General features: G+C 37.6%; 9 protein-coding genes and 2 non-coding genes across 16 annotated transcripts; 8 read left to right on the forward strand and 3 right to left on the reverse strand.

Moving 5' to 3' along the window:
* Positions 1-1,271: 1,271 nt before the first annotated feature.
* On the reverse strand, positions 1,272-2,195 carry LOC111832512. Its single transcript, XM_023789186.1, has 3 exons — positions 2,067-2,195; positions 1,730-1,969; positions 1,272-1,506 (listed from the first exon to the last, which is right to left on the reverse strand). Exons 1-3 carry the CDS (start codon positions 2,116-2,118, stop codon positions 1,451-1,453), a joined length of 348 nt encoding a protein of 115 aa, XP_023644954.1. The 5' UTR covers positions 2,119-2,195; the 3' UTR covers positions 1,272-1,450.
* Positions 2,196-2,736: 541 nt separating this feature from the next.
* TRNAT-CGU lies at positions 2,737-2,808 on the forward strand. The gene has a single exon. It is a non-coding gene; the product is annotated as a tRNA-Thr (tRNA).
* A 269-nt stretch (positions 2,809-3,077) lies between these two features.
* On the forward strand, positions 3,078-5,763 carry LOC17896726 (putative G3BP-like protein). Of its 4 annotated transcripts, none has more exons than XM_023789182.1 (9): positions 3,078-3,192; positions 3,557-3,738; positions 3,911-4,214; positions 4,288-4,481; positions 4,564-4,714; positions 4,804-4,928; positions 5,014-5,079; positions 5,160-5,220; positions 5,318-5,763. In XM_023789182.1, the coding sequence occupies exons 2-9, from the start codon at positions 3,559-3,561 to the stop codon at positions 5,557-5,559; spliced, it is 1,323 nt and encodes a 440-aa protein (XP_023644950.1). In that variant the 5' UTR covers positions 3,078-3,192; positions 3,557-3,558; the 3' UTR covers positions 5,560-5,763. The 4 variants fall into 4 exon arrangements, with proteins under 4 accessions (XP_023644950.1, XP_023644953.1, XP_023644952.1 ...); XM_023789185.1 differs by having other exon boundaries at positions 4,807-4,928; XM_023789184.1 differs by having other exon boundaries at positions 3,079-3,192; positions 4,291-4,481.
* A 1,045-nt stretch (positions 5,764-6,808) lies between these two features.
* Positions 6,809-8,539, forward strand: LOC17899584 (ninja-family protein AFP2). Its single transcript, XM_006305124.2, has 2 exons — positions 6,809-7,758; positions 7,918-8,539. Exons 1-2 carry the CDS (start codon positions 7,095-7,097, stop codon positions 8,325-8,327), a joined length of 1,074 nt encoding a protein of 357 aa, XP_006305186.1. The 5' UTR covers positions 6,809-7,094; the 3' UTR covers positions 8,328-8,539.
* A 405-nt stretch (positions 8,540-8,944) lies between these two features.
* On the forward strand, positions 8,945-11,939 carry LOC17899498 (protein root UVB sensitive 3). Of its 2 annotated transcripts, XM_023789548.1 has the most exons (15): positions 8,957-9,125; positions 9,214-9,271; positions 9,367-9,426; positions 9,509-9,547; positions 9,624-9,686; positions 9,761-9,817; positions 10,035-10,098; positions 10,226-10,309; positions 10,407-10,489; positions 10,580-10,709; positions 10,798-10,890; positions 11,005-11,143; positions 11,244-11,287; positions 11,386-11,573; positions 11,686-11,939. In XM_023789548.1, the coding sequence occupies exons 1-15, from the start codon at positions 9,001-9,003 to the stop codon at positions 11,782-11,784; spliced, it is 1,326 nt and encodes a 441-aa protein (XP_023645316.1). In that variant the 5' UTR covers positions 8,957-9,000; the 3' UTR covers positions 11,785-11,939. The 2 variants fall into 2 exon arrangements, 1 of the variants encoding a protein (XP_023645316.1); XR_002835447.1 differs by lacking the exons at positions 11,386-11,573; positions 11,686-11,939 and having other exon boundaries at positions 8,945-9,125; positions 11,022-11,143.
* A 428-nt stretch (positions 11,940-12,367) lies between these two features.
* LOC17899520 (factor of DNA methylation 4) lies at positions 12,368-16,048 on the forward strand. The gene is made up of 7 exons (XM_006306805.2): positions 12,368-12,451; positions 13,081-14,305; positions 14,402-14,583; positions 14,670-14,738; positions 14,826-15,119; positions 15,332-15,541; positions 15,646-16,048. The coding sequence occupies exons 2-7, from the start codon at positions 13,087-13,089 to the stop codon at positions 15,880-15,882; spliced, it is 2,211 nt and encodes a 736-aa protein (XP_006306867.1). The 5' UTR covers positions 12,368-12,451; positions 13,081-13,086; the 3' UTR covers positions 15,883-16,048.
* Positions 16,049-16,094: 46 nt separating this feature from the next.
* On the reverse strand, positions 16,095-19,358 carry LOC17897133 (putative pentatricopeptide repeat-containing protein At1g13800). 2 transcript variants are annotated; one of them, XM_023789467.1, is made up of 3 exons: positions 19,178-19,358; positions 16,516-19,066; positions 16,095-16,437 (listed from the first exon to the last, which is right to left on the reverse strand). In XM_023789467.1, the coding sequence occupies exons 1-2, from the start codon at positions 19,314-19,316 to the stop codon at positions 16,812-16,814; spliced, it is 2,394 nt and encodes a 797-aa protein (XP_023645235.1). In that variant the 5' UTR covers positions 19,317-19,358; the 3' UTR covers positions 16,095-16,437; positions 16,516-16,811. The 2 variants fall into 2 exon arrangements, with proteins under 2 accessions (XP_023645235.1, XP_006306757.2); XM_006306695.2 differs by having other exon boundaries at positions 16,516-19,358.
* Positions 19,359-19,690: 332 nt separating this feature from the next.
* LOC17900357 lies at positions 19,691-20,995 on the forward strand. The gene is made up of 2 exons (XM_023789884.1): positions 19,691-19,761; positions 19,957-20,995. Exons 1-2 carry the CDS (start codon positions 19,730-19,732, stop codon positions 20,852-20,854), a joined length of 930 nt encoding a protein of 309 aa, XP_023645652.1. The 5' UTR covers positions 19,691-19,729; the 3' UTR covers positions 20,855-20,995.
* Positions 20,996-21,263: 268 nt separating this feature from the next.
* Positions 21,264-23,435, forward strand: LOC17898832 (uncharacterized hydrolase YugF). The gene is made up of 10 exons (XM_023789882.1): positions 21,264-21,484; positions 21,659-21,756; positions 21,824-21,921; positions 22,028-22,077; positions 22,162-22,257; positions 22,365-22,454; positions 22,577-22,669; positions 22,748-22,843; positions 23,007-23,072; positions 23,148-23,435. Exons 1-10 carry the CDS (start codon positions 21,302-21,304, stop codon positions 23,298-23,300), a joined length of 1,023 nt encoding a protein of 340 aa, XP_023645650.1. The 5' UTR covers positions 21,264-21,301; the 3' UTR covers positions 23,301-23,435.
* A 130-nt stretch (positions 23,436-23,565) lies between these two features.
* LOC17899185 (PLASMODESMATA CALLOSE-BINDING PROTEIN 3) lies at positions 23,566-24,820 on the reverse strand. Its single transcript, XM_006303777.2, has 4 exons — positions 24,601-24,820; positions 24,223-24,465; positions 24,103-24,139; positions 23,566-24,015 (listed from the first exon to the last, which is right to left on the reverse strand). Exons 1-4 carry the CDS (start codon positions 24,653-24,655, stop codon positions 23,757-23,759), a joined length of 594 nt encoding a protein of 197 aa, XP_006303839.1. The 5' UTR covers positions 24,656-24,820; the 3' UTR covers positions 23,566-23,756.
* A 733-nt stretch (positions 24,821-25,553) lies between these two features.
* On the forward strand, positions 25,554-25,626 carry TRNAA-UGC. Its single transcript has one exon. It is a non-coding gene; the product is annotated as a tRNA-Ala (tRNA).
* Positions 25,627-26,134: the final 508 nt, after the last annotated feature.

Below are 26,134 nucleotides of genomic sequence, written 5' to 3' on the forward strand. Positions count from 1 at the left end.
TTACATATTTTTTGAATGATTCATCCCCTTGCCTATGATAACTAGTCCAACTCTTATCTTAAAGTGATTACAAGTGGTCTTATTTGGTTTCTAACTCATGTAATGTAGTTTGTACTCTTTTTTTTCCAAAACAAAATCATGAAATTGTTTGATCAATTGCATTCATATGTAGCATAAAGTAGGCATAAAACTATAATTTCAACTTGATATTCAACTTGTGAAGGATAAAAATACCGTATATCAAAATAATATTAAGAACATTTTTTGTACCTCACAAGTCACAGCCATCTCATCTCATATGATATACTACATGCACTTTTACATCATTCCTATCATATTCAAGTGATTAATATAATATCAGTTTGAATCCATGATACTAAATGTTTGAGTATATCTAAGTGAAAGTACTTATAGACCTATCAATGATAATTGTTTGATAATTTCAAACAAATTGAGATATTTTTTTTCAACAAAATTTGTAACTCTGTAATATCAAAAGTTGAAATTAACCTACTAATATAATATGATCACTAAATAATTTTATTGTTTTTATCATTCTATATGGTAAGTATCAATTGACACATATTTTTACATTTAGAGTTGTAGTAGAATTAGAGTTTAAATATAGTTTTTCAAATAGTTATTATAATTTTGCCTAAATTATAATAAAAATTCATATTTATGTGTATTTTTAATTAATAAAATAATTGATACAGTTTTAGAAACTAGTTGAAATAGTTGATAGACTTTGACCTACAATTACATACCTATGCGGAACTCCATGTATGACCTTTGAACACTGTGAAGTAGTTTAAATGGAAAGTAGCATGTTTTTTTTTATATGTATTAGAAAACATCAGGAGTATTTTTCACTACTGACAGCTGTTATTTTTGTGTGGGTAAAATGGATTTTAAAAGTAAAGCATAGGAATAAACATGTAAGAACAAAAAAGAAAGGAAGTGAAAAGTAAGAGGCCAATCATGTCAATGTCTGTCTAGACAACGAGACTTCATACCTTTAACAAGCAAAAAGACTAGTTCGGTTCGAACATAACCAGAGTGATATCATTCTCTTTAGTCTTTATCATCTTTTTGTGTTTCCCCTTCCCCTTGTTTGGTATGTAGTTAAGGATATGGATTGGGTATTTCGTATTCTTTTTTTTCCTTTTAAATCAATTATGTCGAAACTATATATCGATAGATAATTCTCATTCTATTCGATAAATAGATATACTTTACAAAAAGAATTTGTTTGTTAGATGACAAAAAAAAAAAGAATTTGTTTGTTACATTTAAAATTATTAAATTTTGCTACGGTTTCGTTTTAATTATAAATAAACAAAACAGTTATATTTATCTAATAGTGTATCCGGTCACCACATTACGGTAGATCACTGTAGTTACATGCGACTTCATTTTGTTCAGTGACTTCACTTGAGACACTCACAAGTCACAGGTTCGTGGACGTTGCAGAATCCCAAGTTTCGTTTGAGAGATCACTCATCACTACATCAGTTAAAAGTTATTTGTATCATATAATGCTATTATTTACCCAAAAATATATGGAGCCATAAAATCTCATTAGTAAAAATTAAAAATTTGGAGAGAATATGTTTTTATTGATTTATATTTATATTTTATTTCACTATATATATAAATAATTTTGTTTTTATTGGAGATAGTTACAATATTACTTTAACAAATCCCAAAGTTTATGCACAATGCTTACATTTGAGACATTCACACACTCCTTGAGCCGTGTTGCAGAATCCACCTCTGCCTGGACATTTTAAATTACACTCAAGATCTCTACTGCAGTGAAGAACATTATCCATCTGTTCATTACAAATGCATGCTCCTAGCTTACATCTTGCTCCCAGATTACATTTTCCATGACAATCAATTTCCCTTTGACATTGATCACTGAGGGGTGTTGCTCCAGCCTCAATACAACTCACAAGACCTTGTCCTATGCCCACAGAAAAAACATCAAAACTTTATATTTAAGACATTCAAAGCCCATCTTTACTCAAAATATGGAATGCAATGTACATGTATGTACTTACCAAAGCTAGTGAATAGAAACGAAACCAGTAACATAAGCGAAAACTTGTTCATTCTAAAAGTGGTTTAACAAATTTTGATATCAACGTTAGGATTTAATTATATACACAAGTCTGAATCTTGTGAGAAAAAGAGACTAGTGAGAGTTTAATAAGATAGTTATTTGACATGTGTAAATTACATAATAATAGCAAATGAAATAATATGTTGTAGGCTTTGTAACTCAAAGAGAACAAATGTCAAAAATCGAATCCAGTTCATTTTATTAAATCTGACATATATCCTCTTTTAAGATTTTATATAACCACAATTTCCTCTTTTAGTCACAAAATATTTAATACTTGTTATATCAATCAGATTTTATCCAAGTTAATTTCAGAATCCAACCATAAATGTTTTTATTATTCAACGACTATTATAACTTCTATTCCATTCTATATGTTATGCATCACTTTTAATTATATTTAGATTAAAAAATTAAAACTGATGATTTCAATTTTAAAATGGGAAAAATGTAAACCAGGCAAAATATTAATGTATTCTCTCTATCTTTCTTCTTTAGAAATCCTTTTTAATTGTTAAAAGAAAGAGAAAAAATCAGGATGATGTCTAATTCCAATTATACTTTAACAGTTAGTATATATATATTATATCTTACCAACAATTTCAAAAGCCTCCGTAGCATAGTGGTATTGCGTTCGCTTCGTAAGCGAAAGGCCGCGAGTTCGATCCTCGCCGGGGGCTTTTCTTCTATCTCTTTTTATCCTTTTGTTTTGATTTTTTTTTCCCTCAATTCTTAGCCACAAATTTTTCCTATACTCACAAATCAGAAATCACAATACAAATCTACCAAAAAAACATTTCTGAAGGAAAATTTCCCTCCTTATCACATAATAAGGGACAATAGTGGAAAAAAATCTGTAGAATAAGAAAAGTCCCCCCAATTCTCGTCGGAGATTTCTAAGTAAAACCCTAGAAGAAGAAGACACCTTATATATATATATTTTTTTATTTTATATTCATCCCTCCCTCCCTCCCTCCTGTGTCCTTCGTTACTCTGTCTCTCTCTCTCTTTTCTTCGAACTGATCTGAGATTTTGATTCTGCTTCTCTCTTCTCATCTTCCAAGGTAATTGCTTTTGTCTACCAATTCCTTTTATCTTTCTCACTTTTTTCAATTGTTCTTCCTTTTGGGTTTCGTCTCTCTGCCTTAAAGTTTTCTCCTTTCTGTTGGAATCCTCTGTTAAAGGTTGAGCCTTTTTTTTTTTTACATTTGTCGCAAGTGTAGTTTCGTTATAGTAGATCTATAGAGTTCAATTTTATAGATTCACTAGTTATCTCTTGCTAAGCAGCTATATGATCTACTGAGATTTGTGAATGCCCTTTCGTGTAGTAGATTGGAATGAAAATATAGGGGCTTTAGTTTGATTCAGATGAAGCAAATTCATTACTTGTTTTCTGAGGCTGATAATGAATCTCTTTGATTAGTGTAGAGATGGCACTCGAATCAAATGCTCCTGTGGTGGATCCACACACTGTTGGCAATGCGTTTGTTCAGAAGTACTACAACCACTTGTATGAATCACCAGCGGAAGTGTATCAGTATTATCGTGAGGATAGTGTTTTTGGCCGCCCGGGTTCTGATGGAGAGATGGATTCTGTCAAGTCCTTACAGGTTAGCTACAATTTCGTTTAGATGAATTGAAAAAAAGTTCATTGTTTTGATTAGTGTTGTTGTATCTTCTGTGTTTCGTTTCTGAGTTCAAACTAATACAAATCTTCTTCATTGTACTTGGAAGCAAGGATTTATTTATTTATTTTGAGAGTTGTTTTAATCTTGTTTGCAGGCTATCAATGACAAGATCATGTCCTTTGATTACGAAAACTCTAAGATTCAGATTCTGACTGCCGATTCCCAAGCATCTTACAAGAATGGAGTTGTTACTCTAGTCACTGGTTTACTGACCGTGAAAGAGGGGGAAAGAAAGAGATTTTCTCAATCGTTTTTCCTTGTGCCCCAGAATGGAAGCTACTTTGTGCTGAACGATGTCTTTAGGTATGTCGCTGATGAGGTTGTTGAACCAGAAGCTAACAAGAAAGATGTCGAGGAGGTGATTCCTCAAGAGGTTCAGTCAACAGTCACTGTAGTGGGTAAGTATTGGTTTGTCAATCAAGAAAATCAAATTTACATTTCGGATTTCATAACAATATCATTTATGATCAGCAGAGCCAAGAACTGAAGTTGTGGAGCCAGTTACTATCCCTAGTCAACAACCCCCGTCAAAGCCGACAACTGAAAATACGATGAAGAAACCAGAAAGAGCTGTAGCAAATGGACATCCCAAAACCCGGGAGGAACAAGTTGTGAAGGATGACAGCAATGGCGTGGATGCTCCCAAAAAATCATACTCAGCAATGGTGAGTCCTCCTTGTATGTAAAATCCAATTCTCTTGCGCAATCTTGCTTAGATAATCTAAAGATTTTGCTACTTACGTGTAGGTCCAATCTTTGGCTCAAAACAATGAGAAATTCAATGTGAAAGCTTCTCCTGCAAAGCCTAAGCCTGTTACAAAGACCAGTGCTGCTCCCGAATCCAAAGCTCCTGCGCCTGTTCCTGGACACTCTTCTGCTGAAACAATCGACCAATCAGGTTTGAATTCGATGTTCTAAAATTTCAGGAAAACCAAAGAGTTACCACTTCATCTATGTCTTTAACATGATTTACTCATTTTCGTGTAGCAGCTGAGGGTGTAACCATATTTGTTGCAAACTTGCCTATGGACGCTCAACCTGAGCAACTCAATGAAACATTCAAAGGTTTTGGAACTATTAAGAAAGATGGTATCCAAGTTAGAAGTCACAGGGTGAGTTGTTATCGAATGAAATCTTTAGAGGAAACATGTTATGCTTTGTTTTTGTTTTTACCATAGAAACGTTTTCATTTTTCAGTTAAAGGGAAACTGTTTCGGGTTTGTGACATTTGAATCTATCGAAGCTATGAACTTGGTCCTCCAGGTATGTTTCAACATCAAGAAATTTCTTTTAAACTTTTGATTTATTGGATTCTCTTTTGATGTCCTGCTACGTAATTATAGGCGCACAAAGAATCAGCCATCAAAATTGGAAACCGAAGAGTTTCAATAGAAGAGAAACGAGGTAAGTTAAGAGTAAAGTTTAGTACTTTGTGACTATTGATTGTCTCCAAGATACCAACTTCAAAATAAAAAGACGGAAACACTTGATTCCTCTGCAGGCAACAACGAAAATGGAAGACCCTCAACGCGAAACGGAGGCTATAGGAGCGAGAACGGATACAGAAACGACGGGTTTAGGCCTCGAGGCAACGGTTATAATGGAGGTCGAGGGCATGGAAGAAATGGATATGAGAGAAGGGGAGAATCACACAACGGTGAATCTAACAACGGTGATGGCAAAGTCCACCACCAGAATGGTACAGTAAAACCTGTCCGTGAAAATGCTCAATCCAGAGGCTAAAAAAGTCGCAATCCCTTTCTTAAACTCTGGTGATGTGTTGTTGTTTATTGTTCGTTTGAAATTGAGAATCTGGAGTTTTATAGGAAAGAGAGAGAGAGAAAGAGAGAGAGAGAGAGTAGAAGCTTTTTTGGAGTAGTTTCATCTCTTTCCATGAAAGATTTTTGTTTTGGGATTATAATTTGATGATTACATTTATCTTTCCAATCTAAATCACTAACGAAGCCTTCGACTGGTCCGGTCCGGTCCGGTTTGCAAACCAAATTAACTTTGAGCAATTCAGACAAACAACAAACGACTAGAACTATTGCAACAGGAATGGGCAACCAACAATAAACTCATGGGCTTCAAATTGTAGTTTTTGCTCAGTAAGGTCTCTATTACACACACACACATGAACCAACGGGTGGGGAGCACGTAGCAATTTTTGTTTTGGTTTTTGTTTAGATTTCATTCTCCAACCTAACTATCACTCTATCAAAATTATACTATATAAGTTAGCTCATTCTCATTATGTTTTTTTTTTTGTTTAATCTAAAACTCTTCCCCATCAAAACATGATTAGCCGTCGATTATCAAACTTCTTTATCATTATTAATACTTTATATTATCATATATTAGTCTTTTGAGCTTTTTATAATACTACTAGTTATATCGATGAATTTTCCTTTTTGTAGTTAGTTTTTTTTCTTCTTATATTCTCAGTTCACTTTTTCACAATCAACTTGCTTGCTTCGTGGGGTCCTAATGGTCTAAACCCACGTGAGTGACGTTGTCGAGTCGCTAGATTTATCATATTCAAATTGTTTACCTCTCAGTTTCAATTGTGATATATCAAAATCAACCTTACCTATCAATTGTTACTCTCTTTAGACGAAATTACGTGTTTTTTTACAGTTTTTTTTCTTCCTTCTTTTTGTGTTAAGTTTTTCTTTTTGTTTTTAGATTTGAGGTTTTTTTTGAACTTATACAAAAACACTTCTCTGCAAAAAGAAGAAAAAAAAAAAGAAAAAAGGGCAAAAAACGGATCTTTTTACCTGGAAGACACGTGTCGGAACACTGGATAACTCAGTCACTTTACGACACGTTTCTTGAAGCAGCACTATGGAACGCCGACGTAATCCACCGGCCACGTGTCGTTCAGGCAGTTCTCTCGGCGGCCACTTGCCTCTTCTCTCAGTCAAGACCTGTCTCTCTTTCTTTCTTCCTTTCTTTCTCTCTTTCATCTCTCTAATGTCTAAAAGAGTCTTCTTCTTCTTCTCCTCCATCTCCGTCTCTGCTTTTCAATTTCAATTAACCACCTCTTCGTCGTCTCTGGTAACAACAACTCCGGCGACTCTTTTTTATTTATTCCCTAAATTACTTTGATGTGAATTTTCTGAGATTTTTACTGTTCAATCCATGATTACAGTTTTGGGTTTTTGATCGGATGTGAAAATTTTTAGATTCTTCTTCATCATTTTATAACAGAGGAGAAACAAAAAAAAAGGATCTTTTTCTTTCTTTCTATTTCGTTCTTTCTTTTAATTTAGGAATCTATGGGGGAAGCAAGTAGACAACAAAGGGCATGTAACAGAGAAATGACCGTTACGACAAATCTTTCTCTGGACATAGATAAGTACCCGAGAGATCTGTTACGAGGTTTCATGTCTGAAAACGGTGTTGGCAGAACGATTCATCGTGGAGGCGAAGCAGACTGCGATGACTCCGAGAGTGCGATCGAGCTGAATCTTGGTTTGTCTTTAGGAGGTAGATTCGGAGTAGACAAGACTCCTAGGAAGCTCAAACGATCTTCCTCTGTTATCGGAACTCTGCCTTTTGATGACTCAACGACGATTGTCTCGGGGATGGAGGCTGAGCCGGAGAATTACACGGTGGGTTTAGTGAGAACGACGTCGTTACCGGCGGAGATGGAAGAGGAATGGAGGAAACGGAAAGAGATGCAGTCTCTTAGGAGAATGGAAGCTAAGAGAAGGAGATGCGAGAAACAGAGTTTCAGAGTTGGGAATTCTGATGACCAAGCCGTGTCGTTTGAGAATGAGAGATGGGTCACTGCGAGTAAAAGTGGGTTTTTGCAGAGACATTTGGTTCCTTCTAATAGACAACTCTGTGTCGACTCTGATGGTGGAGGAGGCGGAGGCGGAGCTACAGGAGGAGGTAGCTCCTCGAGCTTATCGGAGCTGGACAACAAGAATCAACAAGGTAGATTTCAATACATTGTTGGCCTTAGACTCGGATTAGATAGTTTTATATTTGTCATTGAACTTGTGGTATCGTAGGATGAGTGAGTTACCACATTCTAGTAAAAAAGCGTGATTTATATGCTTCTGTGGGAGACTTATTAGAATCTGTGTGTTGTAGGATCATCAAACAGTTGTAATGATGAAAGAAGTCCGAAGATCGTGGCAGGATGTTCATCTAATAGCGGAAGCCATGGAACAGAGAAACCAAATGTGACAAGAGCCAACAAAGTGAATGAGAATGAGAAAGGGCTGAAAAGAGAGGACTCGGTGGATAGGAAAGGCAAAGGGATGGCTACGTCTACTGGCTTGTTTGACATGCCGTGTGTGTTTACCAAAGGGGACGGGCCAAACGGAAGACGTGTTGACGGGATTCTATACAAGTACGGGAAAGGAGAGGAAGTGAGGATAATGTGCATCTGCCACGGCAGTTTCTTGACACCAGCTGAGTTCGTTAAACATGGTGGTGGAGGAGATGTGGATCGTCCTCTACGGCATATCGTTGTCAACACTTCTTCTTCGACCTTTTAAATCGAAGAAATCGGTACAAAAAAAACGAATGGCTCTTTTGCTCTTTGTTTTGTTTTCTTTATCTCGTTGTTTTATCCTTCGGATCTCTGGTTTTTGGCTATAAGAATGAATGCCAAATCCCAATCTTGATGAAGATCAAGATTTTTTCATGCTTTTCTAGGTCTTAATATTTGTGAACATGAAAGCATCATAATCCAATGATTCTTTCTCCATCTCTCGCATTTTAAGCTAAATTTCATGTATGATGATATCTCAAGCAGAGTAATCGAAGGCCTCTCTGCAAAGTTCAGATAGTTTTTGAAACTTGTTTTGAAGTACGTATAATTGATGTGTAAACCACTAAACACTACAAGTCTACAACAGTTTTATAAAAGAACAAGGAGCCATTGAATACAGAAGAGCTCAAGCAGTTATCAAGTCTTTATGAAGCAAGTGTTGTTGCAGGACAACTAATGACGAGACAATGAATCTAGAAGTGTGTTCTTGCGAGAATCGATTTCTCTTTTTGATATTGGACCCGATTTGCGTAAAGAAAATCATAATTGGGCCAGTGGCTTATTCACTTACAATTGAGAACCAATCCAAAGTCCCAAACACTCATAAAGTCTTGACTTTTTAAAAAGTTGACTTCTCTCTCTCTTTCACAACGTGAAGAAAGAAGAACTGAGAAGCCATGAGAGAAGAAGAAGTCTCTTCTGATTGCGCACCAATTACACTTGAAGAATGGAACGGTTCTTCTTCAACTAAGCTATTTAGAACAGCAACCATCACTGCCTCCACTTCTCTATCTATCCAAAGGTTTTTCCTTTTCTATTCCATCCAAATCTAAATAGTTTCGGTGAAAATTGAGTGTGTTTCTTTTTCCTCCTGTGCGGCTGATTCATAGGTCTTCTAATCGATTCAATCATATATGGAGACGAGTTCTTCAAGCATTTGTACCAGAGGCAAGTGTTTTCTTTCCTTTTTCCCTCAAGCCTCATCTCTTCTCCTGATTAGGATCACTGAGACAACTGAATCGTACTTTGTCTTGATGATGCAGGGCTTTCCTGGTAGTGTAACTCCGGATTATGTAGGATTTCAATTATGGGATACGTTACAGGTATGTGAGAATATGCTTGTGTGCCTTATGGCTACTGTAAAATTTGATCTTTGGTTGAATTTGTCACTCGGCTATGTTGCAGGGTCTCTCAACGTATATAAAGATGATGCTTTCCACTCAGGTGAGGTCAAGTTTTGAGCTTTTGAGCTCTTAAATCGTTCTGCTGCAGTAGTATTTCTGATTTGGACTATTTTCAGGCTCTTTTGAGTGCAATTGGCGTTGGTGAGAAATCCGCAACAGTTATAGGTGCTACATTTCAGGTGAGTTTTTCTATTGCTGGCATATAACGTTTCTCCTACTTTACAACTCATTGGCTTTTTATATCTATATGCAGTGGTTTCTGAGGGATTTTACTGGGATGCTTGGAGGCATATTGTTCACATTTTATCAGGTACCCATATAGTAGATTGAGATTCTTCTCAGTCATAAACAGATCGATTCTTTTCCATTTTACTCTTCTTTGAGAGTTAGCCTAGTTACGGTTTTTAAAAAATTTTTAGGAGAACTTGAGGTTTTATTATCAGCAATTGATTCTCTTTTTTTTGCTGAGTATAAAAAAATAAGTCTCTAGTACAATGTGGAAAATTTTCTGATCTTCTGTTCCTCAGGGTTCCAACCTGGATAGTAATGCAAAAATGTGGCGTCTTGTTGCTGACCTTATGAACGATATTGGTATGTTCTTTTGTTTTCATTCAACACGCCAGTAATAGTTAGTTGCCATATTTACACTTGAAAATCATTTCCTGCATTTGGTTCTCAGAGACTTTGAATGACTACAAGTTTGTTGCTTTGATTGCAGGAATGCTAATGGACCTTCTTTCTCCTTTGTTTCCATCTGTCTTTATAATTGTGGTTTGCTTAGGGAGCCTATCGAGATCATTTAGTGAGTTTCATTACATGCATCAAAACTGAAATTGAGACTTCCTCTTTGATTGGTGCATCGTTTTTTATCGTTTTTTGATCTCCACTACTTGAACTAGCTGGTGTTGCCAGTGGAGCAACCAGAGCGGCTCTAACTCAGCACTTTGCTCTCCAAGATAATGCAGCGGATATATCTGCTAAGGTATTTGACCTTTTTCACTATGAATGATTTGGAAACTACAAATATGAAGTTTTTAGTAGTTTTTTTCTTATCTACTTTATTTACTGAAAGGAAGGAAGCCAAGAGACTATGGCAACTATGATGGGCATGTCATTGGGAATGTTGCTAGCTCGGTTTACTTCTGGCAACCCTTTGGCTATTTGGTTTTCGTTTCTCTCTCTCACAGTGTTTCATATGTATGGTAAGTTACAAAATGAAAGTAAAGGCTAGATCAGATCAGAATTTTTCTAATTATTTGTATATACTGTTTTCCAATCTTATATATTTAGCAAACTATAGAGCTGTCCGGTGTCTTGTATTGAATTCATTAAACTTTGAGAGGAGTTCGATTCTTCTAACACATTTCATGCAAACTGGCCAAGGTAAGTGTTATTGATTATTTGGAACGTTTCAGTGACTCTCCTTTGTTTTCAACTGGTTCCTCTTTATCATTGCATCATATATCAGTAACTTTCTTTAACTAAACATGTCGCCAGTTCTCTCTCCCGAACAGGTTTCTTCAATGGAGGGTGTATTGCCTGTGTGGGCCACTTCATTGAGATCAACTAATACAAAAGTATTGCTTAAGAGAGTGCACTTAGGTGTAAGAGTTTCTTCTCTCCCTCGTCTAGAAATGTAAGTTCATTTTCTCCAATTGCTACAGTTGATGGTTTAAAAAGAGAATTGCCGCTGCTTTCGGGAAAGAATCGACTTGATGTTGACAATATATGTGCAGGATGCAGCTGTTAAACGGTGTTGGCGTTTCTTCATACAAGAATGGTTTGATTGATTTCTTTTTCCATGATGTTTCAGTGATATTAGTTTGTCTGTGTATATTTGGCGTAAACTCGGTTCTTGTCTGTTGCACACTCCCGCAGATAAGTATTTATTGGCTCACAGAAAGGGAAATGTTAGTGTGATCTTGCACAAAGATTCAGAGGCTGCAGATGTGTTGAAATCGTATATTCACGCGATAGTTTTGGCAAACCTTATGGAAAAAAACACATCTTTCTATTCGGAAGGAGAAGCTTGGATGGATAAAAACTATGACGAATTTCTCCACAAGGTAATTTAGACCACTAAGACTAATTACTATTAAACCGTGTGTTTGTGACATGAAAGTGATTGTTCTAAGTTTTGATTTTCACTCTTTTTTATTTTTTACACCCTCTATGTAGCTAAGATCAGGAGGTTGGAAAACAGAGCGTCTTCTTTCACCTTCCATTACTTGGAGAGCAAATTGGATATCTCACACTTCGGGTGCTAAGATCGACTAAAGCTTAATCGCCCTTCTAAGATCAAAATACTAAAAACGGATCATGTTAGTTCTTGGTTTCCAATATACTCTATAGTGTGTGTAATTTGGATCATATGCTTTTAATGGATTCGAAAAGAAAGCATTGGCCAATGAGTAAAGAACGGAATTATTACATGCTGGACTAAAATCTAATAGTTTTGGGACCCCTCTCAGTCTCTCATCTCTGAACCAACAAATGATAGAAGCATGCTTTATTTATTAGTCACAAGAAACTCATGTTTCCCAATCATAAACATTAGAAAAAAATTATCTCAGTGTTCGATTCCGGTTCGGTTAATTTTGGTATGAGAAATTGTACCAAATCTACAAGTCAATCTCGCTTTGGGAACTTGGATTTGTGTTAAGTAAGTCACGTATATTCCCATTCTGTATCAGGACAAATTCGGTATGAAATGATAAAACCAGTCTTTCTAATTTCAATTTCGGTTTAATAATAATGAAATTTTGGTTCGGTTTGGTTTAATATGACACGCTAAAGAGCATCGGCGTTTGGTTCCTTCATACAAGTATGTATCTTTCGTCGTCTTTCACTCTTTTCTTTCCAGTCACGGTTTTCGCGTCTCACTATCTCTCCCTCACCTGATTGAAGGAGACTCGTCGCCGTTGCTCGTTGCGTCACTCCAAAGGTTTGTCTCATCCTTCCTCCTCCTCTTCTTCTGCCTTTGTTTCCTTACAGCTCTTATTTTTACATACATTTTACGATTTTTTTTTTTTATTTAAACTGTTTCCGTGAAAATTCTCTAATTTGTGTCATTTCGTTTAATTCCTTTGGATTTTTAGCGTCTCTCTTCGTCGGGTTTGTGGTCTGGACTTACGCAATTTCCATTTTGTTCTTCTGATCTTCTCCTCTCTGCTCTTTTTTTTTTTTGTTGAGTTGGAGAAATGCAGTTGTGTTAATGTTAGGGTTTTCGCTGGTTTTGCTTTCACCTTCGTCTAACTGATAATGTTGCCTTCTTGTAATTACTGGGTCGTTTTCTTACTCATCATCTTCGTCTAGGTTGTTAAAAAGTTGTGATTTTTACTAGGTTTCTGGAATTGGGTTTAGTCAATTTCGGGTTCAGGGTTTAAGGATAAGGGGTTATGCAACTCATGATCATGGGACTTGATGAATTTAGCTCAACATTTTGCTATGCTAGTTTGCATAACCACGGAAAGTTTATCATTCTCTCTTATTCCTGTTTTTGTAAGCTGATTGGATTTATAACCAGCTTCTTTGTGGCTTACTGTGGAAACTATGGGATGTTTTGTGTTGTAGGTTGCAATGTATTCCAGAATAGAGATGGAGGATCTGGAGTACAGATACTACAGTGAAATGAAAGATGGTACCAGGGAGGTCAAAATCTCAGAGTCATTGTTCAGATGTCCCTTCTGCTACAGAGATCGAAAGCGTGATTACCAGTTTGATGACTTGCTTCGACATGCTTCTGGTATTGGTGGTAGTTCCCGTACTAAGGATGGGCGAGAGAAAGCTAGACATCTCGCACTGGAGAGATATATGAGGAAGTATCTCCGCCCTCGGGAAAGACCCGATCCTACTCCAACTCCAGAGATCTCTTCTCTTCCTAAAGAGGAGTTTACTGGAAAGTGGAATTCTACTTTTTCAACTATTGAAGAAGGAGAATTGATAAGCACTGAAAATTCTACTTCACCACATATTGCTAAAGCTGAACCGAAGTCTGTCTCAGGAGATGATCCTAGACGAAATGGTGAAGAAAACCCAACATTTTCTGATAATTTAAACTCCTCTCTTAGCAATGAAGACAAATCATACCCTGCCAAAAGACCTTGCTTAATTTCTGGTGTGAAAGAGGGAGAAGCACATGTCCAACAGATTGGTCTCAGCCATGGTGCTAGATTTTCTCCAAAATATCCTCAGAGGCTAGATTCTTTGGGTGCTGGTAATGGGGATCTGATGCTTGTGCATCCCTGGAAAGGTATCCTGGCTAACATGAAAAGAACTTATAGTGAAAAATTAAGAAAGTATACTGGTGAGAGTGGAAGCAAGATAAAGGAAGAATTGGTCAAAAAAGGGTTTAGTCCCCACAAAGTCACGCCACTGTGGAATGGAAAACTTGGTTTCAGTGGTTTTGCTATTGTTGATTTTGGTAAAGAGTGGGAAGGATTCAGAAACGCGACCATGTTTGAGACATATTTTGAAATCAATCAGTGTGGGAAGAGAAGCTATGATCTCACACGCGATCGAGGTGATAACCTTTATGGATGGGTAGCAAAACAGGATGACTACTATTCAAGAACTGCTATTGGTGACCACCTCAGGAAACAAGGAGACTTGAAGAGTGTTTCTGGTAAAGAGTCAGAAGATCAAAGAAAGACATTGACACTTGTCTCGAACTTGGAAAACACACTGGTGACTAAAAGCACTAGTCTTCAACAAATGGAGAGCATATACAAAGAAACCAGTTCGGTGCTTGAGAAAAGATTGAGAGAGAAAGATGAAATGATCGACACACATAATGAAAGTATGTTCTCTTACTATGAAATGGATTTTTGCTTGATTGAGGTGTTTTTCTAGTATTTAAATTTGAAAACTGATCAGTTTACTTTTCAATGATTAGAAATGAGTATTATGCATCAAACTGCCCGTGATTATTTGGCTGATGTTTACGAAGAACATGAAAAGGCGTCTCAGCATCTGGAAGCTCAAAGGAAAGAATATGAAGACCGAGAGAAATTTCTAGATAAATGTCAAGTTAAGAATAAGACTGAGCGGAGAAAGCTTCAATGGCAAAAACAAAAGGTAACATTCTCATGCTTTGTACAACTCTACCCTTATACTAATTTAATCTTAGCAATGACTCGTGGAATCTTATAATTTTCTGCTAGAACTTGATGGCAACTCAAGAGCAAAACAAAGCTGATGAAGACATGATGAGACTGGCAGAGCAGCAACAGGTAGGCTATACACTTTAAAAGTTACTCTTCGAGTTGCTGACGGTTTGATTTTTGGTCACAGTTATAAAGTTGGCTGTTGTTGTACAGAGGGAGAAAGATGAATTGCGTAAGAAAGTTCGTGAGCTTGAGCAGAAGATTGATGCTGAGCAGGCATTGGAGCTAGAGATAGAGCGTATGAGGGGTGACTTGCAGGTCATGGGACACATGCAAGATGGTGAAGGTGATGATCCAATATTAATGAAGATGATATTGAAGACAAAGGAAGAACTGAAGGAGAGAGAAGAGGAGTGGGAATACCAAGAGTCGATCTATCAAGCTCTTGTTGTAAAACATGGCTACACTAACGATGAGCTACAGGATGCGCGCAAGGCTTTGATTAAAGTAAGCAATTCTCAGCTTCTCTCTAGCTCTCCCCTCCTTCTTTTGAGGGTTTGTTGTTTGGATTTTCTGTTTGATGAACATCCGTGGTGTTGCTCTAGTGAGACTCCATGTTTTTCCCTGGTACCTCGTAATAGAAAACGCGGACGATAGTGTAAGTGATTTGCCATTTTATGTTTGGTACTTGTTACTAATTATGTTTGAGCTATGTGCAGTCAATGCGGGAGTTGACCGTACGAGCTTACATTGGTGTGAAGAGAATGGGAGCATTGGATGAGAAACCATTCCAAAAACTAGCTAAAGAGAAATATCCAGCCGAAGAAGCTGATGAAAAAGCCGAAGAGCTCTGTTCTTTGTGGGAAGAGCACTTGGGAGACTCGGCTTGGCACCCGATTAAGGTCATTGTAAAAGATGGAACCCCAAAGGTAAACAACAGTACATACACGTTGTTCTCTTCAATCGGTGCTTCTTAAAAAAACCTTAGCTCCTGCAATCTAAGAACACGAGAGAAACTATAATGATTTTGCAGGAAGAGCTGAATGAAGAAGATGAGAAGCTACAAGAGCTGAGGAAAGAGTTGGGTGAGGAAGTGTATGCAGCTGTGACACAAGCGCTTAAAGAAAGGAACGAGTACAATGGCAGTGGAAGGTACGTAGTGCCTGAGCTTTGGAATTTCAAAGAAAATAGAAAAGCTACTCTCAAGGAAGGAGTTCTTTATCTGGTCAACTCGTGGAAACTGAGGAAGCCGAAGCCGAAGCGTAGATAAGTTAATTAAAGAAAGAAAAAAAAGAAAAAAAAAAACTCATTTCTAGAACCCTCTTTTGTTGATAATTATTAAGACTAGACAATATTTATGATTATCCCCACTAAATAATAGTTAGGGTGAAAACTTGGATTTAATATCAAATTTATGTTACTTGATTGATCAGTAATTCCCCACTAAGATATTAAATTCCTCCACTTTTCTAAGCTGCTGCATGCATGAAAGCGGGATTTTATTAAATACAAAGATTCATGAATATGCATCGTCGAAGATCTTCTACAGTTTACAGTTTAGCTACTTTAAAAACACATATACAAGGCTAGCTACTTAAATAACACTTTACATTTTATGCATGACAGAAAAATACAGTCAAAAGGTCTTCGTGTTAGTTTATATTCTCGTTCTGGAGATTACTTCCTGTGTCAAGATGACGCCATAAGTACGAAATTGCAGAGTACAGAAAGAGCAGTGAAAATCCCCTGTTTCAAAGCTTAGGAATACTGACCATTCTTGTTGACGTTATTGCCACAATCAGGTCATTGTTCTTTACCTGCGTTCCTGCAGTGATAGTTTTGTGAATTAGGCGAGTTTATTCCTTGAGCCGGATAAATGGTTTGTCATAAGCAAAATTTCTACCTTTACGGTTCCTATGTTCTCAAGCTCCATAAGACAAGCTTTGTCCCGCCTTTGTCTTTTTCCATCCCTCAATCTACCAGTTTCGTTCTCAAAACCTGAACCCCTGAAGATACTTAGTATCACTGAGGATAATAGTGAGCTCACATCATCATATACACCGACGCAGATCCCAAATTTCTTGTCAACTGACAAAAAACTTTGTTCTCAAGACCTATAACTGTGCTTCCACACCCTCACCTGGCCATTTAAATATAGGTTCTTCATCATCGTTGGAGTCTCTTGGCCTTTGATTTAGCTTAGTGTGCTGCATACAGGGAAGCTTCAGTCGGCTTAATCCCCTCTTTCATAAGCATGACCGCCTTACTTACACACCCATTCCTACGAAAACCAGCGATTAGCGTTGTGTAAGACACAACATCAGGCTTTAAACCCCTTTTACTCATTAGATCAAAGATCATTTTCGCCTCTTTAACATTTCCCATCTTGCAACAACCAGCTATTAGTGCTGTGTAAGGCGCAGCATCAAGATCCACCCCACTTTTGATCATTTCATCAAAGATTCTTTTTGCCTCTCTAATATCACCATGCTTGCACTGCCAATCAATCAAAACCGTGTAGTAGAAAACGTCTGGTTTAACATCAAAGGCTTTCATTTCCCTTGTAAGATCTATTTCTGGATCATTACTGAGCAAAACTGTGTATGTTACCACATCAGGTACGATTTCTCTCATCTTCATCTCTTTGAAAAGAGTTTTGGCTTTCTTCAGGTCGTTTAACTGGCAATATCTGTTAATCTTTACTGTGTAGTGGACAACGTCTGGTTTAACATCAAAGGCTGCCATTTCCCTCTTCATATCCAACTCTGGAATGCTATTGAGTAAAACTGTGTATGTTACCACGTCAGGTTTGACATCTCTCCTCTTCATGTCTTGAAAAAGAGCATAGGCTTGCTTCATCTTGTTTAACCGGCAATAGGTGTTAATCATGTTAGTGTAAGTGAACAAATCAGGGATAATCTCTTTAGTGACCAAAATTTCAAAAAACTGATGGGCTTTTCTCACATTATTAACTCGACACCAAGCACCAATTAACTTTCCATACATGCTCTTCTCAGGTTCGACTCCAAGTTCCCACATTCTATACAGTAAGTCTTGAGCTTTGCTGATATAATCCTTCTCGGCGCAGAGACTATTGAATAGAGTAAAATACACACTCTTGGGCAGAGGAAATTCCAGTCTAATGAATCTTTCAAAGGCCTGATCAAGATAGCCAGCTTCACAATAACCTTTCACCATACTTGCATCATTTTCCTGAGATTTGTGTTCCAAACTCTCATAGAACGCTTCAGCCTCGTCCATTTTACCTGCAACAATCAGGCCTTCAATGACCATGTTGTGTGTAACATAAGTGGGTTTTACCCCCCGAGCTTCCATCAGTTTCAGAGTTTCGAGTGCCTCTATTGCAAGACCATTCCTAGCCAATCCACCAGCAAGTACATTATATATAACAGTATCAGGTGTTTTACCTGTTCCGTCCATTTCAATCATCAAATCAAAGGCATCAGAACATTTACCTTGTAGACAGCAACCACGTATCAACGTCGTGTAGTTGATGACGTCAGGAGCTATTCCTTTATCCGTCATTTCTCGGAACAACTCAATAGCTTCGTCTACTTTGCCTAGCTTTCCCAAAGCATCAAATGCAACATTGTAGCAAACCCTATCAAGAGGAATGTTCATCTCTCTAAACTCTTTAAATAGATCACAAGCTTCAGAGAATTCTCCCATCTGACAATAGCACTGAAGGATTGAGCTTACAATCACACAATTTATTCTTATTCTTTTCTGCACCATTCTCTTAAAAATATCCAAAGCTTTAGGTATATTCATATTCCTGCGATGTACCTCAATTATCGCAGAGTAAACATAGACATCCGGATCAATCCCAAGTTCCTCCATCTCAAGAACTGCCCTTTCAGCCTCTTCTATTTTCATCTCATTACATAAACCACGAACCACTTTGCGATATGCAAGTCCAAGTGCACTCTTTTCCACCAAAACATTTGCATCTCTCAATGGTTGGAGAAGTAGATTAGCTATACCTGCCATCTGATTGAAGCATAGTCCCTCAATGAAATTCATATAAAACACGCAAGGATTCCTAGTCTCTGAGTTGAACAGTCTACTAAGAACCTTCTCTACTCCTTGTGTATCATCATTCCTACACAAAGCTTGCACCACAAGCACATAAGTATGCGCATCCGCATCCAACCCCAGCCGCTCTATTTCCCAGAAAAAATCAATAGCTTCGTCAAACATTTGAAGATTAGAATAGGCTTTAACCAATGCAGTGGAGAGCCGGGTCAACAACACCAACGACACTCCCAATTCTCCAATGGCCTTAAACAAATCCATGACAGTGAAACCTCGCCCCTCATCTCCTTTTCTGATGAATCCCACAAAAAAAGGATCCAACTTCTGTTCCAAACCACAACCACAAACAATTCTGATCACAGCTGCATAAGCTTGGAGACTAGGCAAAGCCCCGTTTCCTTCAATTCGTTTCAGAAACGACAAAGCAAGATAAGGATCATCCTTCATAGTATTTAAAACCCGAAGAACCCCAATTTCATTCAACTCCAACACATTACGATCAAAGTTACCTTCTTTCACTTGCTCCGAGTGTGAGATTGCAAGGTTCTCCTTCCGGGCGAGTGCAGAAACCACGTAGAATCGCGAAGAGGGTGCTCGTCGAATCAATCCTCTCACATGTGAGGATAGTGGAATCGGAAAAAACCGCATGAAATATTGGGAATAAGCAAAGCAGAGAGACTGAGGAAGAGACTTCTCCGACCAAGAGAAATGAACAGAGTGCTTCCAAAGATTTTCTCAGGGTTTTACTTTTCACAGAAATCGAACCGAACTGAACCAAGTCCAAACTTTTCGATTCGGACTCGAACCGAAATCAATCATCGACAAATTGAGACATTTGCAAGGTATCAATTATATTATACCGAATATAACCAAAACTTTTTGAATTACAAACCAAATAACCGATATTATATGGTTTTAACTCGTACGATCTGTAAACTATTTGGGCCTTTACGGCCCATTCATCTTGACTTTTTTATACCATACAGAATCGTCTGTTTCCTTAAACCCTTAAAAATCCAGAATCAAATTCGTCTATTCACCGCCGGTGTGCTGTCGCCGATATGCTTCGTCGTATCTTCTACAAGCGTGCACGGTCAGTTGTTGTCTCTATCTGATTACTTTGTCTAGCTCGGAGTTTTGTAAGAGAAATTTAACAAATTTGGGGGCTCAATTTTTGATTTTGAAATCGGTTTTCGAATTGAACTAATTTGGGGAAATTGTTTTCACTGTTTTAAATCTTGATAATCTTCATTCTTACCCTTGTTTTTGATTTTTTTTTTCTTGGCAGTGATGATTTAGCTAACTGTCATCGTCTGTTGCACATTCCGTATAACGAACCAGAGTCTGATCCAAAGGTAATATCCGAAATCATTGGTATAGTTTCAAAGAAAGAAGTAGCATCATCATCATCATCATCATCATCATCATCATCAGTTACGGAACAAACTCAACATTGGCGTAAGAATTGGCAACATTTGAGAAAGAATAGGTTAACAGCTAGTAACTTTTCACATGCTATTGGATTTTCTCCCGAGGGTAGACGAAATCTTTGGTTAGAGAAAATCGGGGCATCGAAACAGTTTGCTGGGAACCGAGCTACGTTTTGGGACAATGATAATGAGGTTGAAGCACTCGAGAGATACAACGAGTTAACGGGAAACGATATCCTCATGCCTGAATTCGTTGTGTATAAGAAGGGGGAAACCCCTGAAGAAGACTGGTTAGGAGCTTCTCCTGATGGAATGGTTAATGTAGTTAAAGACGGTGTAACTTCAAGGGGTGTGTTAGAAGTGAAATGCCCGTTTTACGACGGGAAAGCTTATCCATGGAAGAAGGTTCCTTGGACTTGTGTTCCACAACTTCAAGGTTTAATGGAGATTGTGGATGCTGATTGGTTGGATTTTTATTGTTGGACTCCAAGGGGAAGCAGCCTCTTCAGAGTTTGGCGAGATACCGCGTTTTGGGAGGATATGAAACCGGCACTTGTTGATTTCTGGCAGAAGCATGTTTTACCTGCAAGAGATGTATACAATAACTTTGATATAAGGGATCCTCAAGTGAAGCTGAGAGAGTTTATGCCAGAGCATTGGCATGAAGATTGCAAGAAGATTATGCGTGGAGCTGAGAGAATCAGCGATAGCTCTAACCGTTTGTTCTATGAAATCAACGGGAAGCTTGTAGATTGAGATTTTGGGAAATGGAACATGTGGAACCTGCAAACAAGCCATGTTCCTTGCTTTCTCATTTGAATGTTTTATTTGCTTCGTTCGGGATGTAGAAAGCACAAAATGAAGCTCTTTTGATGAGCTTAAAGTACATATTTCATATCTCTGTTTCTTATTGTTTCATCAGCCTTTTGTTACATCAGAATACATTGGTCGGTCACTCGTAAGTTTTCACTTTTGGCCATTCTTTTTCTTAGTTGAAATCTAAATTTGCGATGGTGTGTATTGGATGGTTGGATTGATGCCCAATTAGCCGTAGTCTCTAGAATATGTGGCTGAGATTAAACCACGTAGGATGAAGTTACTTGCCACGTGTCATATCTGTTCTATCAAGTTACCACCAACCAACCGCTAAGTGCGAAATGAAACAGAGTTAGAGAGAGAGAGAGAGACGCGTCGTCTTTTACGATGCTCTCAACGTTGACGGCGACGGCGGTTTCTCAGCCGGTTTTTAAGTCGGGATGTAAAATGAGACGTCCGTTCAAAGTGACGGCGGAGAAGTTCCCGAAGTTTTTGCCGAGCGATGTTGAGAGTATCAAAGACACGTTTGCTCTGAAGCTCGCCGCCAGAATCGAGAGGCTTCCCGTATCTGTAAGTAACACGTTTACAAATCTATCTGAAATTTCAAATCTGTTTTTTTTTTTTAAAATCTGAAGTATGATCCTTTCATGATGATGGAGAGTTTGAGCTTCTCACACTCTCTTAGTTGCAACAGTGGTTTCATGTGACAATTAATTTCTTTGTCATGTGATGTGGAAAGTATAGGTCAGCTTCACTGAAAAAGGTATTATGAGCAGTTGCGTGACACCGCTGACGCGGACCGAGACAAGTAGTCCTGTTGTGCTTCTTCATGGATTTGATAGGTACTATTTTATTTGATTTCAATCAAATTATGCGGTATCTTTTTAAGTTTAAAACTCTTGTAAACAGTTCTTGTTTAGAGTGGAGATACACTTATCCATTGCTTGAAGAAGCCGGTTTAGAAACATGGGCATTTGATATCCTTGGTTGGGGTTTTTCTGATTTAGGTTCTTTTCTCTCTTTTCTTTACCTTCCTTTCCCTTTTTCTCCTACGCACTCAAATTTTCAACTTCTTTCACACTACTTGCTCATCTTCCATGCTTTCTTTTGTAGGGAAACTTCCTCCGTGTGATGTAACGTCTAAAAGAGAGCATTTTTACAAGGTTTTTAGTCAATTTTCTTTACTTAATGTGATATCATATAGAGTTGATGGGAACTGAGTTGGCTCTTCTTGTATGTATCCATAGTTTTGGAAGACTCATATTAAACGACCTGTAGTTTTGGTTGGACCGAGCCTTGGTGCTGCTGTCGCAATTGACATTGCCGTCAACCATCCAGAAGCGGTACCTATGGAACCCTTAAGGAGCTTTCATTATTTCTCATAAAGAAGTTTATTAGTAAGACATGTTCAGAATATATTGACTATGAGAAGAAATTTTCGAATCTTCAGGTTGAGTCCTTGGTTTTAATGGACGCAAGCGTTTACTCAGAAGGTACTGGCAACTTGGCAACTTTACCCAAAGCAGCAGCTTATGCTGGGGTAAGTCTTCATCAACTTCTATACATACATTTCCCCTGATTGTGCTTGAAGATTATTCTCTACTCTTCACAGTTCTGTTAACTTTATGGTTTTTTGGGTATATGAACTTGGTTTGATTTTAGGTATATCTACTGAAGAGTATTCCATTACGGTTATACGTGAACTTCATTTGTTTCAATGGTATCTCACTGGAAACTAGTTGGGATTGGACAAAGGTAAACAAGCCTTACCAAAGAGTTCTCATTGGTAAACAAGGAACTAGCTCTCAGTCTAAATTTATTTTCTCAATCTAGATTGGTCGGTTGCATTGTTTATATCCTTGGTGGGAAGATGCAACTGTTAGTTTTATGACGAGTGGAGGATACAACATAACCTCTCTTATAAAAAAGGTAGTTTCTTTTAAACCACTTTCTGTTCATTTAGCTTTTGGAAAAGATGAAATCAAGAAGAGAATCTATGCATTGATGTTCTTTGTTTGCTTCTTTTTTGTTTTTTGTTTTTTCTACTCTACATCTTCTGTTGCAGGCTACTGAATAAGATTCTGTTGTGCAGGTTTCACAGAAGACGCTGATACTATGGGGAGAGGATGACCAAATCATCAGCAACAAGCTCGCTTGGGTTAGAGTTTTTCTATCTCTACTACAATATTTAAAATGGTCTCTATAGTACTAAATCATTTCTCCTTCAATGCAGAGACTGCACGGAGAGTTACCGAACGCCCGAGTGGCACAAATATCAAACTGTGGACATCTTCCCCATGTCGAAAAACCGGCTACTGTGGCCAAATTGATCACAGAGTTTGTTAGAGAGACTTGCCGGAGTAAAGTGGTTGAAAGTATATCTTAGAGCCTTTGGGGGTTGGGAAAATTATTGAAGATGTGTTTCTTACCAAAATCTAACTTCTTAAATTGTATAGTTGATACTTCACTTGTTTCATTGTTGGTTGGTCTTTTTTTGAATAAATGAACCAAATCCCCACCACACTTGTTGTACTCTATGATTGATCAAAATGAATTATTCTTGTGTATAATCTAAAAAACAAAAGTATTTTTTACACAACAAACGAGTTGGTAAGGTTGTTGTTGAGAGGTCTTCATCATAAACTCATCACTTCTCAAAACGCTTGTTGCCATTCTCAACACTAAGATTGATGTTCTATTTTTTCATTGTTTTTACTCAAGATTAGACCAACCTTTACATAGACGATAGCGCAACAAACGCCTAAGCTTTCATGTTCCACCCAAAATAGAATCAAAGACTAACACAAAAGTGGACGTCTTTGTCTCTCTACACGTGGCGAAATCACAACCTTACATCACAACCCCATAGAAACGCTAGTAATGAGAAACAGAGTGTGAAAACAGAGGAGATGACCAAACTTGAAGCACCACTCCCTCCGTTGCCTGGGTTAAAACCTCCGGTTGGACCAAACACCGGAGGAGTTCCCGGGAACAACGGAGTTCCTGGAAACGGGTTTCCTGTATTTGGAGTAGTTCCGTTAGACGTCGGAGGAGTTGTTCCCGTTGGTGGTGTTGTCGATGGAGGTGACCTTGTAGAAGAGCTGTTACAAAAAAAAAAAAAAGTAAACTTCAAAATATTAATACGAATGAGACAGCTTTAAGTTAATGGAAGAAGTGATCATACATACCTAGGACTTGAAGGATAGATGCAGCCAGTAGCCAAATCTGCACACAAACAAAAAGACATCATCATGATCATGAATTTTTCTCAACATAAGCCGTAGACTTTTAGGGGTAGTGGACTTTACTGGAAGGTGGGTTTTGATTGGTAGTGGCAGTGCCGGAGAAATCGCAGCTTCCAGTGACTTGAGCTGCGTTCTGGAAGTAGCTGTTAACAGCCCAATCACAGTGGCTTTTGATGGTGTTAGGTTGATAACAAGGACCCTTGTCATGGATTGGATTACAATCAGCTAAGGTTCCACATGCATAGTCTATTGCTGTTTGAAGCTCTTTGTCTCCTATCCCATCTTTGCAGACACAGTAAATTGCACCTAGAGGGAGAGAGACATAGCTTTAGATTGAAATCTATGATTTAAAAGATCATTGCTTCACAGAAAGCTTTGATTAAGGAAACATGAATATAAGAACTAAACCAAAAAAAAAAAAGAAGAAGAAGAAAGCTTTACTTGAAGATTTGGTAAAGGCCAAGAGAAGAAGCAAAAGACCCAGAAGCACTTCCATGATGACTAGTAGTAATTAAGATCGCTGGTTAGGAGAAGCACAAAATATACTTTGACCTTAGGAGGAAGAACTTAAGATGATGGCTTTAGAAAGAGAGGGTGAGAGAAGATGTACACAGAACTTAAGAGAGTATTAGAAAATGAAAGGTGGTTTAATAAAAATAATTGGGACAAAAAAAGACTTGTATATAAGTCAGTGTTTTGGTTCTACATGTTTTTAATAAACATTTTATTTTTGTTTTATTGAAATGATTATAATAGGTTGATTCATAACGTATTGAAAAAGAAAGAGTTGAAAACTGACATGTATTGACGAACTACGTATAGAAGATCATATATTCTTCATATGCGTGGCAATATGTAGAATAAAAAAAGTTTCTTCCTAAATTGTCAATATCATACTACTACGTGCTATTGTTCATTTTAAAATTCTTCGATTGTGAATTTTCTTGGATACGAGTCACAAACTTTTTGAGCAAACTAAAACAGTTTTTGAAATTTTGCATGTTGTGACCTGTAACATATTCTGATGAAACGTCTCTAAATTTAATAGTAGTACTCTTTTTTCTTTTGAAGGGTGGTATACTTCTCGTGTGTCTGTGTGTACCTCAATAAAACGGTAATTGATAAGTTTGAACACAAGTTTGTTTGTTAATGGTTGGAGTTTTAATTTTAAGAATGGTTTCGACTATTTATTCATCATCATCTTACATATGTTATGCCAATGTTCCAACTTTAAGCATACAGTATATACGTGAGAGTGTATATTATTTTTTCTATATTAATTCCTTTCCCAGATGAAAATTGTGTTTTAGACACTTTAGAGTGGTTCAGGCGTTCAGCGTGGTGGGATCTATGAGTAACATTATGTAGATGATACAGTTCACATTGAACATCATGGGGATGTAGCTCAAATGGTAGAGCGCTCGCTTTGCATGCGAGAGGCACGGGGTTCGATCCCCCGCATCTCCAAATTCTCTTACATAAAGATTTTTGAACATTTTTTTTGTTTGTGGGCTAGAGACAATAAAACAGCTACATAGAGAACAAGGGAGGCAGAAATGAAAAAAGCAGCGGACAAAAAATGGAAGCAGAACCTAGTCTCTTCATGCATGCAACGTTTGACCATAAGAAAAAGTCATTCAGGCCACCAAGTGAATCATAGCTGTAATAGAAATCACAACCGAGACTTCTTATACCATCCTCAATGCAAGCATCTTAGGGAGTATCTTATCCTAAGATTTGCAAAGAGAATACCTTATATAAGATTCTCTCTTTGCAAATCTTAGGGTAAGATACCCCCTAATATGCTTGCATTGAGGATGGTCTTAGTAGTACCTTGCAGCATATTTCATGGTACAAGCTGGCATGGTTCAAGCTTGGCAATGTTGATCAAATGGACTGAGTCATGGAAAATTAAGAAATAAAATCGTTTGGTATGAGGAACTTGTTTTGATATGAGATTTGTGGAGGAGGATAG

Source organism: Capsella rubella, unplaced genomic scaffold (assembly GCF_000375325.1).
Source record: "Capsella rubella cultivar Monte Gargano unplaced genomic scaffold, Caprub1_0 scaffold_1, whole genome shotgun sequence".
NCBI lineage: Eukaryota > Viridiplantae > Streptophyta > Magnoliopsida > Brassicales > Brassicaceae > Capsella > Capsella rubella.

Bases quoted from the DNA above. Each gene is read 5' to 3' on its own strand.
- LOC111832512 (XM_023789186.1), bottom strand. From the start codon at position 2,118: ATGAACAAGTTTTCGCTTATGTTACTGGTTTCGTTTCTATTCACTAGC. The intron at 1,970-2,066 runs GTAAGTACATAC...CTGTGGGCATAG, and splicing joins GTTTCTATTCACTAGCTTTG to GACAAGGTCTTGTGAGTTGT. The intron at 1,507-1,729 runs GTAAGCATTGTG...TAACTGATGTAG, and splicing joins AGTGTGTGAATGTCTCAAAT to TGATGAGTGATCTCTCAAAC.
- LOC17900357 (XM_023789884.1), top strand. From the start codon at position 19,730: ATGCTTCGTCGTATCTTCTACAAGCGTGCACG. The intron at 19,762-19,956 runs GTCAGTTGTTGT...TTTTCTTGGCAG, and splicing joins ATCTTCTACAAGCGTGCACG to TGATGATTTAGCTAACTGTC.
- LOC17899584 (XM_006305124.2), top strand. From the start codon at position 7,095: ATGGGGGAAGCAAGTAGACAACAAAGGGCATGTAACAGAGAAATGACC. The intron at 7,759-7,917 runs GTAGATTTCAAT...TGTGTGTTGTAG, and splicing joins GGACAACAAGAATCAACAAG to GATCATCAAACAGTTGTAAT.
- LOC17898832 (XM_023789882.1), top strand. From the start codon at position 21,302: ATGCTCTCAACGTTGACGGCGACGGCGGTTTCTCAGCCGGTTTTTAAG. The intron at 22,258-22,364 runs GTACCTATGGAA...TCGAATCTTCAG, and splicing joins CCGTCAACCATCCAGAAGCG to GTTGAGTCCTTGGTTTTAAT. The intron at 23,073-23,147 runs GTTAGAGTTTTT...CCTTCAATGCAG, and splicing joins TCAGCAACAAGCTCGCTTGG to AGACTGCACGGAGAGTTACC.
- LOC17899498 (XM_023789548.1), top strand. From the start codon at position 9,001: ATGAGAGAAGAAGAAGTCTCTTCTGATTGCGCACCAATTACACTTGAA. The intron at 9,272-9,366 runs GCAAGTGTTTTC...TTGATGATGCAG, and splicing joins TTCAAGCATTTGTACCAGAG to GGCTTTCCTGGTAGTGTAAC. The intron at 11,288-11,385 runs GTTTGATTGATT...ACACTCCCGCAG, and splicing joins CGTTTCTTCATACAAGAATG to ATAAGTATTTATTGGCTCAC.
- LOC17896726 (XM_023789182.1), top strand. From the start codon at position 3,559: ATGGCACTCGAATCAAATGCTCCTGTGGTGGATCCACACACTGTTGGC. The intron at 3,739-3,910 runs GTTAGCTACAAT...TCTTGTTTGCAG, and splicing joins ATTCTGTCAAGTCCTTACAG to GCTATCAATGACAAGATCAT. The intron at 5,080-5,159 runs GTATGTTTCAAC...ACGTAATTATAG, and splicing joins CTATGAACTTGGTCCTCCAG to GCGCACAAAGAATCAGCCAT.
- LOC17899185 (XM_006303777.2), bottom strand. From the start codon at position 24,655: ATGGAAGTGCTTCTGGGTCTTTTGCTTCTTCTCTTGGCCTTTACCAAA. The intron at 24,140-24,222 runs GTAAAGTCCACT...GTTTGTGTGCAG, and splicing joins CAATCAAAACCCACCTTCCA to ATTTGGCTACTGGCTGCATC. The intron at 24,016-24,102 runs GTATGTATGATC...TTTTTGTAACAG, and splicing joins ATCTATCCTTCAAGTCCTAG to CTCTTCTACAAGGTCACCTC.
- LOC17899520 (XM_006306805.2), top strand. From the start codon at position 13,087: ATGTATTCCAGAATAGAGATGGAGGATCTGGAGTACAGATACTACAGT. The intron at 14,306-14,401 runs GTATGTTCTCTT...TTCAATGATTAG, and splicing joins GATCGACACACATAATGAAA to AAATGAGTATTATGCATCAA. The intron at 14,584-14,669 runs GTAACATTCTCA...ATTTTCTGCTAG, and splicing joins TTCAATGGCAAAAACAAAAG to AACTTGATGGCAACTCAAGA.
- LOC17897133 (XM_006306695.2), bottom strand. From the start codon at position 19,316: ATGCGGTTTTTTCCGATTCCACTATCCTCACATGTGAGAGGATTGATT.